The sequence below is a fragment of the Nuphar pumila genome, chromosome 2 (genome assembly GCF_984573655.1).
Source record: "Nuphar pumila chromosome 2, dmNupPumi1.hap1.1, whole genome shotgun sequence".
Lineage (NCBI taxonomy): Eukaryota > Viridiplantae > Streptophyta > Magnoliopsida > Nymphaeales > Nymphaeaceae > Nuphar > Nuphar pumila.
In genome coordinates, this window is record NC_143250.1 from 39,166,811 (window position 1) to 39,181,812 (window position 15,002).

Sequence of the window (15,002 nt, forward strand, 5' to 3'; positions counted from 1 at the left end):
GTCCTAAATTTCACAAACATGTATTGCGAACTGGCGAGGATGCGATAACTTTTTGACCAACTTTATCCTAACATCGAATTAGTGGTAGCAGTGATCATGTAGACAACAGAGAATTAGATGATGATGATGATGATGACTATATTGTGTCGGATGAAGATGACTTTGAAAGTCAGATGAAGTTGACCAAAAACTACTGCAACCTTGCTAGAATGTTGTAAGAGGAATTGCATAGGAATCGTTGTAAGAAGATTGGTGCAAGGATAGAGGAAAAAGTGTTAGGGTTCTAACAAGAAACAAAAAATAAAACAAAACAACCAATGACTTTATATGAATCAGTAAACATGCGAAGGTAGGGAGGTTTGCAACACATGTTTGAGAAAGTAAGAACTCATATTTACGAACACACACATACTTTATGAGTTTTTAGTTAAAGGAGGTTCGCATGGTGTCCGCGCAAAGGTTGTAACATTAACAAATGTGTGATGTGAACCTGCAATCAGTCAGTAAACATGAAAAGGTGAGGACATTCACAACACATATTTGCGAATGTCATACAGACATATGTCTTGACTTTAAGTGAGTTTTTAGTTAAAGAAGGTTCACATGGCATCTGCACGAATATTAGAACGACCACAACTGTATGGAGCGAACCTGCTGAGCTAGAACTTTTAAAGTCTACAAGGTTCACTCAGGGCTTGCGAACCTCAGAAGATGTACATATTTGAAATACAAATCTCTTTTGTTGGGATTCAACTTTGCCGCGTTTGCAAATACTTTGTGCAAATTTTATCAGGTCTGCAAAATGTTTATGTGAATCTCTTTATTTAGTGGGTTCGCTTGTGCGAAGGGTAAAAATGTCTTAAAAAATCAAGAATCAAAATTTGGGGCATGAAGAAGATTTTGGTAAATTGTAAGGCATTTTTTAAATCGTGCTATTTTGCAAAGATAATATGGTTATTTTCTGATAAAAAAAATCAATGTGATAGGAGAGAGATTATTGCTTGCTTCAGTAAGTGGTATTCCAAAGGAGAATAAACATTACAGTCTATTAAGTCATGCTGCCTTTTACGTAGGTGGGTTAGTGTAGGACATAGTTTAGTTGGAGCTAACGGACGACCCTCACTACCTTGGCCCCTCGGTAGTGTACTTGAGTTTGTCAAAAGTCTAGTATGTACGATCTGATGGACCTACATGAACTGCGCTTATAGCCACCCATTTGGAATGCATCTCTGCTATTGGGTTGAGTTCATCAACCAGAGAAGACGAGAATATTACCTCAAACCAAGGCAAAAACCAACTTAATTAGAAACACTTTATCACATGTCCACAAGGGCGCTGCTATCTGGTAGGGGCGACTTGTAAATGTCACCAAGTTAGACGGGACGTCACAAGTTCAAAACCCACAGGTGGCATCCCTTGCTGCAAGGTCAAAGCTGAGTGTACTCTCTAGTGGGCAGGGAGGACTCCAAGGGTTTTAACTTTTACCTGTTGGAAAAACGATAGGCACACAACTGACAAACAAGTAAGCAAGAAGAAGCAAAAGAAACGATCAAACCACAAACAAAGATTTACGTGGTTCGGCAAGAATTGCCTATGTTCATGATTGCACTTGTTATTTGATTATGAGATACCTTACAAAGGGCAGATGGCCCTCTTTAAATAGAGAAAGCCAAAGAGTTACAAAAAACCTCTGCAAGTGTAATTAGGATATTACAAAGAGTCTGCATGACTTTTGTAGTCTGATCCTATAAGAAGTTTAGGATAAAATTACAAAACTACCTTACAAAAAAATTTGTCTCGGAGGCTACTGCCCTCGAACCCTCACCTTACGGGTAGGGGGCAACCTCCAGCCAACTTATCGGCTAAAGTATAGGATTCATATCTAGATAGGCAACATGCTCCACACTCCTCTAACATTACCAACTGCAGGGCAGCCAATGTGCGGTCAGTGAAGGGGGGTTTTCCCTTGGATTATCCAAAAAAAGAAACACTTTCTCACATGTGGAAAGTAGATCATTTTTTCTCAGGAAAAAGTGACCCAAAGATGCAATTCTCCACAGGTGAAAAGTACTCTACGCTCTACTTTCCCACTTGCAAACACGCCATCATGCAACCAGGTGAGCACTTCATCCAAACGGAACCCTATGTAAATAAAACGTTAAGAATCCAAAAGCAATGTGAATGTCGTTCTTTGTTTTGAGAGAGATTCTGCAACTTTGATGACAGTCAACTTGTACAACCATGTGGTGTTTTTGAATCATCTGACCCAAATAAATAGAAGGTAAGGAAGCGTTTGAATAGCAGAAGAAATAGTTGGCTACGATTTCTTCCACATTTGTATGTTTTATAACCCAGAAAACCCGGATAATTCTTCCATGGACATTGATTATTTATCCATGTTGTCAAATGCCGGCTAAAGGTGTGTTTGAATGGTGGATAAATATGGTCAATGAATTTCTTTCGTGTTTGATTGAGATGCGAGGCCCATACCGAGACCGAAGAAACAGGGATTATTTCTTCCGACGTTCAAAGGCCCCCTCAAGGTTGAACACAAATTTTCAGATCAACCCATGCCCAAGAATTTCACCACACAAAGTTACCACTAATTACATGCCATAAGGAGATCTCATAAGCAAGACTGAAACCCTCGAATATAAAACAAAAATGTCCCTTATATTGAACCCAGTAATTTGAGTGAAGATTGCAGTTACTGACTTTAAAGAACTGTTAGTAACCTTATCATATGATAAAAACGCCCACAAATTTTCCAAGATAAGACAAAGCGCCTTGGCCATGTCAAGAAATCTATGTCACATGGGTGCCGGTGCGCTTGCGCGTGCAACACGGGTGCGGCGCAATTTTAAAAATTTTAGACACGGGGACTCGGATATATATATATATATATATATATATATATATATATATATATATATATATATATATATATATATATATATATATATATATATATATATATCCTGTGTGCATATATGTGGATATTGTCCTCTAAAGTTTGGCACCAGCACGAGTGTTTTTATAAACTTTACAAATTATACTTTTGCCCTTTCAGAAAGGGGTTCTGAGGGCCCCAGAGGGGGGCGCCCCTGGCGGGGGGTCGTAGAGGGCAACGCTTCCCAAATTTTTTTTTCTGGGGCTCATGTTTGAGTATATATATATATATATATATATATATATATATATATATATATATAAAGATCAAATTTTTTTTTTACCCTATGGCTTGCAGAGTTCATGTGTGGGAGAGGTCATCTGTTCTTGTGAAGCAGTGACTCTCTTGAGGTTCAAGCCTAGTTGTATCCTGGGAACTCAGTCGTAACAAAACCCTTTTTCACATCTTCGAAATTCCCGGAGTGGGGCGATTGAAGTTTTAAAGATAGTGATATTAAGAACGTGCCTCTAGGCTTGGGATCTCTTTTCTGAAATCCATTTTATCACAAGGTTGGAATAACAACCCCTTCAAGTTATACAACTATACCATTGGGTTTTGAACCTGCAACTTCCCAACACAATGTGACGTGCACTAGATTCTCCTACCAGACCCTCACCCCCTCCCGTTGGTTTCAACTGAGAGAAGTATATGATAGCAAAGAAGAAGCTAAAAAAATAGTTTGAAATGCGAGGGATAAGATATATAAGGAGGTCTATGACAAGTTGGATACCAAGGACGGCGAAAAGGATATTTATAAGCTTGCAAAGATGAGATATATGAAATCGAGGGATCTGGGTATGGTTAGATGTATCAAAGATGAAATGCAAAGGGTTTTAGTTAAAGATGAGGAGATTAAAGAGAGATAGAAAGATTATTTTGATAAGTTGTTTAATGGAAGGCATGCACAGGATCTTGGCGACTTGTCCATTCCTTTACATGAAATGAATCATGACTTCATGCGCAAGATTCAAAAGAAAGAAATTACAGAGACTTTGAAGAAAATGCAATCCAGAAAAGCAGTTGACCCGGATGGTATACCTATTGAGGCTTGAAAATGCTTGGGGGAGAAAGGTTTAGTATGGTTGGCAAATCTTTTTAACAAGATTTGGCGGACAAATAAGATGCCTAATGAGTGGAGGAAGAGTACTTTGGTGCCTCTCTATAAGAATAAGGGTGATATACAAGATTGCACAAACTATCGTGGTATAAAACTCATGAGTCATACTATGAAACTTTGGGAGAGGGTGATTGAGTATAGGTTGAGGAAGGTTGTCATGATATCGGAGAATCAATTTGGTTTTATGCCTGGAAGATCAGCTATGAAAGCTATACATCTTCTTAGACAACTTATTGAGAGATATAGAGAGGGGAACAAAGATTTGAATATGGTTTTTATTGATTTGGAGAAGGCATACGATAAAGTAACTAGGGATGATGAAGAAAGGTATCTCTCTCAAGTACATTAGTATAATTAAAGATATGTACGAAGGAGTAGTAACCAATGTTCGCACTTGTGGAGGGGTGACAACCAACTTTCCTATAACGGTTGGGTTACATCAAGGATTTGCATTAAGCTCTTTCTTTTTTGCTATAGTGATAGATGAATTTACGAGATCAATTCAAGAAAATGTGTCGTGGTGTATGTTGTTTGCTGATGATATTGTTTTGATTAATGAGTTTAGAGTTGGGGTTAATGCTAAGTTAGAATTATGGAGACAGACTTTGGAAGCAAGAGGTTTTACGTTTAAGAGTAAGACATAATATATGGAATGTCGGTTTAGTAAGCAACGAAGTAGTGATGAGAGTGTAGTGAAGCTTGGTGAGCAACAAATAGCGGTGGGTGACTGTTTCAAATATTTGGGATCTATCATTCAAAAGAATGGAGAAATTGATGGTGATGTAAATCATATGATTAAGGTTGGATGGATGAAATGGAAAAGTGCAACTGGAGTGTTGTGCGATCATAGAATGTCATTGCAGTTGAAGGAAAAGTTTTACAGGACGACAATTAGACCCGCTTTACTATATGGTACTGAATGTTGGGCTGCCAAGAGACATCATTTGCAAAAAATGAGTGTAACTGAGATGCGTATGCTTCGATGAATGTGTGAAAATACACTAAAAGATAAGATTCAGAACGAGAAAATACGTAAGAAGGTAGGCATTGCATCCATTGAAAATAAGATGAGTGAGAATTGTTTACGATGGTTTGGGCATATTCGGCGAAGGCCTAATGATGCTCCGATTAGAAGGATAGAGAAATGGGAAAATCTATTAGCTAAAAGAGGTCGGGGTAGGCCTGGAGATGATAAGAAAGGATATGAATGCTTTGAACCTCATTGAGGACATGACATTGGATAGAAATGATTGGAGGAGAAGGATTCATGTGGAGGACCCAAAATGATTTTCTTTTTGGTTCATATCGCCGACCCCAATTGTTTGGGATGAAGGCGTTGTTGTTGTTGTAAAAATGGATAATTTTTTGACTTAATCAACGTTGACCGAGTACAAAAAAGGATGGACTCAGCCTCGACTCATTGACCGAGTCCGACTCGGCATTGACCGAGTCCGGGCCGTGTCCGCACCCGTGTCGGGGCGTGTCGACTCGAGTGCGGCACCTCCCTAACCGAGTCCACGTGACATAGAAAGAAATTATGACCCAAACAAGAGCAGAAAATCTTAACTAAAATTACATTACAATTTACAACATACAAACAAGCAAATAACATCTGTTTTACCCCCATTTCCTTTTCTTTCTTTTGTTTGTAATAATTGCCCAATACTACACAAGCAGTGAATAGAAGAATTTTTGCATTTTGTCTAAACATGTCATTATGGGGAAAGCATCAGGACAAATGAATTACAAAAAATAGGGAAGTAGGATAACTTTCAGTATAGCTATTGAGCATCCTCTGCAGGCACCCTGTGGTAAACTATTGAATCATTAGAGCTAGCTGGGTTGGCATGATATTGCCCATAAGCAGCATAAACCCCAATGGCGATAATACTGAGGACTACAAACCTAATCCATGCTTCCCAGTGTAGCTGCCAGAACAAAACAAAATGTAAGCATAGTTACCAGAAGGTGGTGGATTTAGTTGGTGGTTGGGATCTTTTTACTATCTACATGGGAACAAAAATTGCGTCGACTACTGCCTGGATCCAAACCAAAAGAGCATTGGCCTGGGCTAGGCATGACTCAGCAGCAAGAGAAACTAAAGCAGCAATATATGCTTAAAATAATCTTCTCAGCCTTTGATCACTTAAGAATAAAAACACAAATATGTTAAGTTTGCCAACTAAATATTTAGTGACCATGTAATCAAACAAACTCGTCAAAAACAAGGATTAGGCAAAAATATTCCAACTCTACTTAGAAACACTAAACGTAAAACCATGATGACATTTAATAATTTGCAAACAGTGAATAATAAAATAATAAAATATTAGCTAACATTTTTCAGATAATGCTCAATCTCTTAAGAGTCACCACTCTTGAAAGCTAGAATTATCCATCATCATCACCATTTCTCCAAAACTTCTTTGCATATGTACCAGGAACTTTGATTTCTCTTTTTTTTTTCCTTTTTGAAGATCTTTTCAGATTATCATTCTCGAACCAAATACAGTAATAGTTTTTCTTTGTGATATTACTCTTAGATGGCATACTGAATGTAAGATATAAAGTACAGTGTTTTGAAGAAAGAAAAAAAGCATAACAATGCTAAGAAATTAGATAGAAGTGGAAAAGATTTGCAGTTATACCAAGTATGATGAATAAAACTGAGTGAGTCCGAACAGGACTCCTAGTCCATTTTGCATCCTATGATCCGTCTCTAAAACATATTTTATTGGAAAATTCAAATAAAAAAGCTGACAGGGTTTTCTTTTCAAGTCCTCAAAAATAAGATGTAAAAAAGGCTAAAATCTTGTCCATTTATTCTATTTTTCATTGGTTTACTAAGGATAAAATTCATCAATTTCAATGCGATTATAACACAATGATACAACTGAATGGATTTTTAATAATAGATTTCTTATGGCAAAAGCCACAAAATGGTACATAATGAGAAAGATAAGATGCAGCGTGAGGCATGAGCTTCTCATATGAGAGGTGTAAGCCTTGAGGCTATTTTCGCATAGAAGAGGTGAAGCCTGGAAAACCTAGGAGCACAAAGTTACCAAATAAAATGTTATCTTACTTGCCTACGTTCCAACATTTATAGGAAGATGCTCAACAAATATAAGCATTATATGTATAAATAAATAAATGCAACTAATTAAGAGTCAAACAGCAAAAATCCTAGTCATACCACTTAAGCCACCTCATGAAATGGCACACGTCCTTGACTTGCAAACATTTTAGCGAAATAGAGTAAATGCATGCCCTTCAAGTTCATTTTTCTATACTTGATAAACATCCTATTAGAATCCGTTTTATGATCTTACTAACCTGAGCAAACAGGAACATGCTTCCCAATTTTTTTTGGCGCTTCCCAGCACTTTTCGAAAGCGCCACGTTTCGCGCTTCCGAAATGCGCTTTGGGAAAGCATGCTTCCCCATGCCCTATGGCGCTTCCGGTAACCCTGGATTTTACTAACCTGAGCAAACAGGAACATGTTGAAAAAGATGGAGATAGTTGGCACGAATGGAACTCCTGGACAAGAAAAGCCGGGTGGATCTGCATACGCCTGATGCAATCATAATTAGAAGGAAGTCAGTTCAAGGCATATTGGGGTTAGTCTCCAGTGAGATGAATTCTAGTTTTCTTTAAAGTTAGTAAAGTCGATTAACAGTTGAATCACTGACATTTTGATACATCCGTTGGGGATTTTGAAAAGAAACCAAAAATCTTACATTTATGTCAAGGAAAAGGAAGACAATTAAGAGTCCATATTTCATTCAAGAAGAGATTGAAAATTGAGACAAAAGCTGGGTCTGTCAAAGTTGACCTTCAATTAACTAGTATAGTCAGAAAAGAACTTTCTAAGGATCACCATTTGACTTTCTACAGCCATGATATCCACAGTTCATGCTGTGAACATGAAGGTTGTGAATTACAGGTTGTGGTTCATCATGTTTTGAGAAAGAGTTCCAGCTCCTATACTCGCAAAAACTTAAAAAGGGCCAATTTAACAAAAACTAACATGAAAAGCATTTATGTAAATTCAAAAAATTAAACTTCACAAAGAACATGAATGTTCCAATAGAACAAGTTGTTCTGGGTAAGTTATTTATTCACTAAAGGCGTCTTTGAATGGCGGGACACACCTGGGTAGGGACAGACAGGTCCCTGCCCGGGCAATGTCCCATGCTTGATACACAATGCGGGGTGCATCCCGGACAGGACAAACAGCGCCCCCCCCCGTGCTTGTTTTCATCAGGCGAAGGTACAACCTGTGTACAGGTCCTGGACAAACGCTGCCTGGCGTGTCCAGGAAGCATTTGTCCAGTGATTCAAACACGCCTCATTTAGTTAATTTCATAAAGGACTGAAGAAGATTTACTTGGCGATACTGAAGAGCAGCAGCAAATGCAACAGCTATGACAACAGCCACTAGCAAAAATACAACCCCAGCACTGAAACGGTAGCACAACCCAGCCAAGAAACCAAACCAGGCAACTCCAAGAAGGGAGATGATGCCCTCATGCCGGGCTGATAGGCCCCTTATAGAAACTTGGGCTGATGCTTTGTCCTTCCAGCGAAGAGTGATGACACATGCTGAAACAACAGAATATCCAGTCTGTCCCAAGAAAATAATTACCATTTCTATAAGTGACTTAAAAAAGAAAAGAAAAAAGAGAAACAAAAGGCAGAACCATTTAGCTGCACTAGCTCCAGAAAAGGTAGAAATCCCATTCTAACTATGAAAAGATAAAATTGCAATTGAAATATATAATTGCATCCAACATGCAGTTAGGAACCTTACCAGTGATCCAACTGAAAGAATGTGAGAGAGTTCATGGACATTAAACAATCCGGCCATGATTCCAGCAACACAACCAACCCAGACCTGTGAATGTATGGGAGTGTGACGAATATGATGCACCTTTGCAAAGACTGATGGCAGTAGTCCATCTCTTCCAAGCCCAAGATATAATCGAGACTGACAAAAAAGAAAAGTCAATTTACATATGTTACCACAATCTTAGAAAGCTTTCTTCATCCACAACAAGCAAGAGTGCATGCACACACATGCACACCCTCCAGAAAACAAACGCATACTTGTGCACAGAGCAAAGAGAAAACTAGAATGCTAATCCAAACCAACTGGTTTACCTGAACATACAAGCCAACCAGAAGGGTTGTAGTCAGGCCTGCAACAGCTCCTATACTGATTAAAATAGATACAAATTTCAGTCCTTTTTCAGAAAAGGCTTCAACTAATGGAGCATCTTCACCAAGTAACTTGTATGGAACCATTCCAGTGATTACCAAGCATACACCAACATATAATACCGCACAAGCAAGCAGGCTGACAAGAATGCCAATAGGCAAATCCCTCTGAGAAAACAATGCAAATAAGTTGAACAGAGAATAATGTCAAGAAATTCATAAACAAAATCCCACTGAGCAGCTCGGAACTGACAACCTCAATAAAACCCAAACAGAAATTGTTCAGGTCAGAAGACGTGGATCATCTAGCACTAACCTAATAAAGAATGCACGAGTGGCAAAAAGCAAGTTTATTTAACCTGTGGTCTTTTAGATTCTTCTGCAGAATTAGCAACTGCATCAAATCCAACATAAGCAAAGAATACTACGGTTGCTCCAGTGATGATAGCTTTAAACCCATTTGGGGCAAAAGGTGACCAGTTTGACACATCCACCTCAAAAGCACCAACAACAATGACAATAAGGACAATAGTTACCTGCAGGATCATCGCCATTGCATTAGCTAATTAGATAGTAAACCATGCGAGCATGCTTATGAAGGTTGAATATTTTGCCAAGTGAAAAGCATGAAAATTTTCACAAGATCAAAGTTAAAACTGGAGATAAAAGGATGAAAACCATCATCACTTATGAACATTGACATATCAATTGCACTGTATGCAAGTGCATAAACCTTGATTTGGATTTGAAGTTTTGAACTATGATTACAAAAAGCAAAGGCAACATTTACTTCCATGAGAAAAAAGTTAAATGAAATACAACTAACTTTGTACATGAAACTTGAGTGTTTGGTTTCACCATCAAAAACAGGTTTCAGAGAAAATATATTTCAAATATCACAATATCTACTTTGTGATTTGTCTTTCTTCATTTCCCCTTCCACAGAAAAATCATAGAGTGAAAAGGAAGAGGTTCTTGATCATTGAGTTGATGGTTGACACAGACACCCCGGACAATCATCATTAGTTTCATAAATATAATTTTTTATGCCTTTTTGGTCTAGTGAGATTTTAATGAGGAAAATGGATTTTTCCTCACACATGTTGTCAAAGGAGAAGAGTACTTTTACAATGTTTTTAGTACCAGCATTATTGAATTCATATGGTTGGGTGTTAATTAGATTTTTACTCATATTTTTTCATTTTTTTCTAAATAAAAAATCAATATTTTTTGGATGTTTGGAATGATTTGAAATGGCCATCGTTTTAGAGGAACTTCTCGAGTGTTAAGATTGTTACCACTATATCTTTGAACGCAATCCGTTTTCTTTTTTTTTTCCTTTCACATTTTTGGCCAAGGAAAACTTTCATGAAGATGGGTTTGGATTATGTTGAAAAAGAACAGAAAGAATGATTTTTTAATGAATAGGGAGAGGTGTTCATTTAATGTGTATAACCTTAGTAAAAGTTCAGAATGAAGATGAAGCAATTACAGATTATAACTGCTGCAATTTTTTTTTCCTTTTTAATTTTTAAATGCTTCTAATAATTAGATATAAAGTTTTCATATATTTCTGAAATTCTGAACCAAACACACTACAAAATGAATATAGTTATGCATTTCTTATGACACATGTTCTTAGTCGATAGCCAAACACGATACAATACAGCATGTATTCCTAACAACTCACATTTTGGAGAAAATGCTAGTGAGAAAAGAGGGCAAGCAACCAACTACCAACTACCGCCTATGAATCAAGCTATTATACTCTCAGCAAAATGACCCACAAAAATTCAAATTTTATATAATTCAGTAATCAAATTCACAGAAAATGCAATGCCAAGAGGAACTCTAAGTATAGGAATAAACAACACCTTTGTTACAGTCATAACTGAATTCACCAATGCTGATTCTTGAACACCTTGGCATAGAATTACAGTCAAGATTACCAAGAGAATTGGTGCCAAGACATTGATAGATAAAACTCCCCCGAAGTACTCCTGACCGCCCCCAATCCAGTCAGGCAAGCTCTCCCTGAAAAAGGGAAAGAGCTTCAACAAGGCCACCACATAGCTCGCCAGGCTTCGTGCAATGCTTGCCGCCCCAATATGGTAGTCGAGCATCAGTTGCGTGAAAACAAGGAATGCAGTGAGCTCGTTAAATGCTGAATAGGAATACAGATATGCACCACCAACAAGTGCAGGAAAGCGTGAAGACAGCTCCGCATAGCACAGAGCATTGAGCATGCACGCTGCTCCAGCTAGAATAAAACTAATTGTAACACCTAAAACAGTGTAAGAGATGAATTAATAAACTAAATTAGTCATAAAACAACTGCAACAAGATGCAATCACTTCTCATACACACACAGTTCGATTAGCTGGACCATGAGTGCCAGAATTGGAATTTTGACCTAGCTAAGGATTCTGGTGTTTGGATTCACTGGAATTTGCTTCTCATTAAGTTGTAGTAAGTAATGAGATTCTACGTTTTAAGTAGTTCAATATCGCTCTATGTCTCTCTCACACGCATACACGCATAAGAAACCAATAACGGCATATAGTTCCGCCCTTGCATTTCCAGAATCACCAAACCCGGCAAGAATTATCGAGTTTCTGGCACATCACCAAGCTGAAACTCAGCTAATTGTTCGTATAGAGCACGCCCCAACGGATTCGATCCTGGCCGGCGCCAAAAACTGGCCGGACGTGGGTTCAATTTCAATATGCAAAACTCCAAATCAGCATTGGCACAACATAAACCCATATTCACCCGTTCAATTTAACAAACAATGCTATCGAAAACCAATTCCCACTCCAAACACTAGATTTCACCCAAGCCGACACATAATCACAGCAAACTAATAACAGACCGACTTGTACCTCATCGAATTTCTCCATGGAAATCACAAAATCATAAATATGAAAGGAATCACAGTTTAGTAATAGTAAGCGACGATTGCTAGTAGCGAAAGGAAAGGGGTGGAAGAGAAGGAGGGAACCAGGTCCAGTGTCGCGTGCAACAGTTCCAGTGACGACGAAGATTCCGGCGCCGATCGAAGCACCGATGCCGATCAGGATCAGATCGATGGCGCCGAGCCGCCGGACGAGGCCTCCAGCAGGCGACGACGCCGCTGGGTGGGTCGGGACAGTCTGGATGGGCTTCACGCGGCGGGCGGAATTCCAGAAGCCGGCGAGCCACGGCCACCGGTCGCCGACCGGGCTGCCGCCACGCGTCATCCTCCCGTTCACTCCTCGGTTTGGGCTTGCCAGAATTTGGTCAGAGAGAGGAAGAGACACATCCCGCGAGAATTTCCGAGTTTTTCTCATTCTTTTTCACTTTCCCTGTTCTAATCGGGGATAGGTGATCGGGCTCGAGGACTTTACAAAGTACTCCGGGCACACAAGGCACGTAAAATTCCGATTTTTTATGTAAAACACAAACACAAAAAATCACCACCGATTTCGTGTTTTTCTTCTATGTGGCCTTAGTACTTTGTAGAGTACTCGAGCTCGATCACTGGATCTGCTCTAGTTTTTATTATGTCCAAGTAGTCAAACTCTGAAAGTAACGTTTCGAAATTCGTTCTACGAAGAATGGCAAGGAAAATCTCTCGAATGTTTTGTTTGCCATCATAGGAGATCTAGATGAAGCTTGTGTAGACGTAGGTGCTCGATGTTCTCTTGAGCCTATATCGACACCTACGATGAGCCCAGTCCATCAGGTTGAAAGGTGAGTATGACCTTGAAACCAAATGAAAGAGAGCTCATTGATTGCACTCATCAAGCAACCATGCCTCTCTTTATATAAGGCAGAGAGAGTGGGGTTACATGCATGGTATTCATGCATCTTCACGTGCCCTTATTGAATGTGAGCTAATCACACTCACGCAACCCCCTCCCACTCCCTCATTTTGCCTTTTGAGTGCCTTGTGTCAAATCGGATTACCTTTAGTTGGACTCGATCCGAAATGTTCAGCATTCTCTTACTTGACCCATTGACACGGGACACATAATAGAGGTTATTTACCGTTATCTAAGTCCTCATGCATTAGTGAGTAATTAAATTTAATTTTCTTATGTTAGAAGGGTGTAGGTTTCAAAGCCTATATGTATGTGTGGGACTTTAGTTTTGTGTGTACAAGTAAAAATGCTAGTGAAATTTTCTTCTTTTCCTCTTTGGTTTCTTTTTCTTCCGGTTGGGTATTATTTTATTGACAAGGGTTGGAGTTTTCCCTACACGTATGACATCATTTGATGATCAACCATTGTAGAGCTGACATTATTAAGAATTCAAAAAAGATAGTTCAACACCAAGACAAGTCCAAGCAAGGTTAGGATAAGAAAGGCGTGGGAAATGATCAAGGAAAGGAGTCCATTTTATAAAGAAGTTTTCAAGATAATTTAATTCCAATTGTAATAAGGAAAGAGTTGAATTAGGCAAGCTTTACAAAAAGACTCCTTCCGAAATTGAGTGTGGTAATCATGTGAAATTAGAAGATCCAGGAAGATATCGTGAACTCTTTCTTGTAGATGAAGGTGATATAATAGTGGAACCTCTCTCTCTTGTGGTTTGTTGAGAGAGAGAGAGAAGAGAGAGAGAGAGAGAGAGAGAGAGAGAGAGCCGTGGACGTAGGCATCATAGGCTCAACCACGTTAAAATTATTTTCTTGTGTTTCTTTTTATTCCATAAACCACAATAATAAGTGCATCTAGAAGAACTGCAAAACATTAACGTAGAAATGCCATGCACCATAATCATATGAACTATAAGATGGTAAAGACCAGAATCATTTTCTGGATGAAATATAGTTCTATATGTCATACGCAAATTTTTTCAAATCAGTCCTAGAAATTGTAGCATAACATTCATATTAATTTAACCATGGGTGGGGTGTCCAATTACATTTGATATCTCTTGAGTCTGTTAAGTTGAATCCCCTTCAATTAACTCGATCAAACCAATTACCAAGACAATGAAGTAGTCAATATCTGTAATCCAGATACTGTGGTAGACATAAAATACAAACACACAGATGATTGCTTTCCTGAAAAAATGAGATCTCTCTCTCTCTCAAACACATGAAATAGGGAGACTAATGCAATTTAAATAGATTGACCATTCATCAAAGAATAGGAGAAATCACAAATAAGTATGCAGCTTTTCATTAGAACGGAAAAGAAATCACCTTGGATGAAGGCTGTTCTTGACAAATTTTTGTCCATATTTTCTCCATCTATATCTATCATCCAACACATCCACGTCACTCGTGGTTTGAAAACAAAATCTAGGCTCCCTCATCTTTTTTCTCACATTCACCTTGCGCTTTTCACTAGCAGCTGAGCTCCTCCACCTGCTCCTCCACACGCACACACACATGAGAGAGAAAGAGAGAGAGAGATAGAGTAAATGATCTGGACATTGTTCAAGAACAGGTACGATATCTTTGTAGTTGGGGTCCTAAAGTATAACATACCATAACATACAAATCAGTGCATTCTATATTCATTCAAAAAAAAATCAGTGCATTCTATAAAAGGATAAAAAAATCAGTATAAAGCCGGCTTTATGAGGATCTGTTCTTTCATGACTTTGCTTGAGGCATAGGAACGAGCTTGTCTTAAAACTAAATATCAGAACTCCTGCTTAAAGGCATCCAGAGAGAGAGAGAGAGAGAGAGAGAGAGAGTTTTACCAATTATTTCCGTCGCCACT

At 38.6% G+C, this 15,002-nt stretch overlaps 1 protein-coding gene across 1 annotated transcript; it reads right to left on the minus strand.

Annotated features, from left to right (window-relative positions):
* Nucleotides 1-5,618: 5,618 nt before the first annotated feature.
* Nucleotides 5,619-12,643, minus strand: LOC149845301 (cationic amino acid transporter 9, chloroplastic-like). Its single transcript, XM_089997558.1, has 8 exons — nt 12,290-12,643; nt 11,163-11,572; nt 9,648-9,824; nt 9,232-9,456; nt 8,882-9,058; nt 8,459-8,695; nt 7,553-7,642; nt 5,619-5,995 (listed from the first exon to the last, which is right to left on the minus strand). Exons 1-8 carry the CDS (start codon nt 12,615-12,617, stop codon nt 5,849-5,851), a joined length of 1,791 nt encoding a protein of 596 aa, XP_089853684.1. The 5' UTR covers nt 12,618-12,643; the 3' UTR covers nt 5,619-5,848.
* Nucleotides 12,644-15,002: the final 2,359 nt, after the last annotated feature.

Excerpts from the sequence above, each read along its gene's own strand:
- LOC149845301 (XM_089997558.1), bottom strand. The coding sequence starts at position 12,617 with ATGAGAAAAACTCGGAAATTCTCGCGGGATGTGTCTCTTCCTCTCTCT. Across the intron at positions 8,696-8,881 it reads TTCTTTCAGTTGGATCACTG|ACTGGATATTCTGTTGTTTC; the intron begins GTAAGGTTCCTA and ends TTCTTGGGACAG. Across the intron at positions 7,643-8,458 it reads CTGCTCTTCAGTATCGCCAA|GCGTATGCAGATCCACCCGG; the intron begins GTAAATCTTCTT and ends TGATTGCATCAG.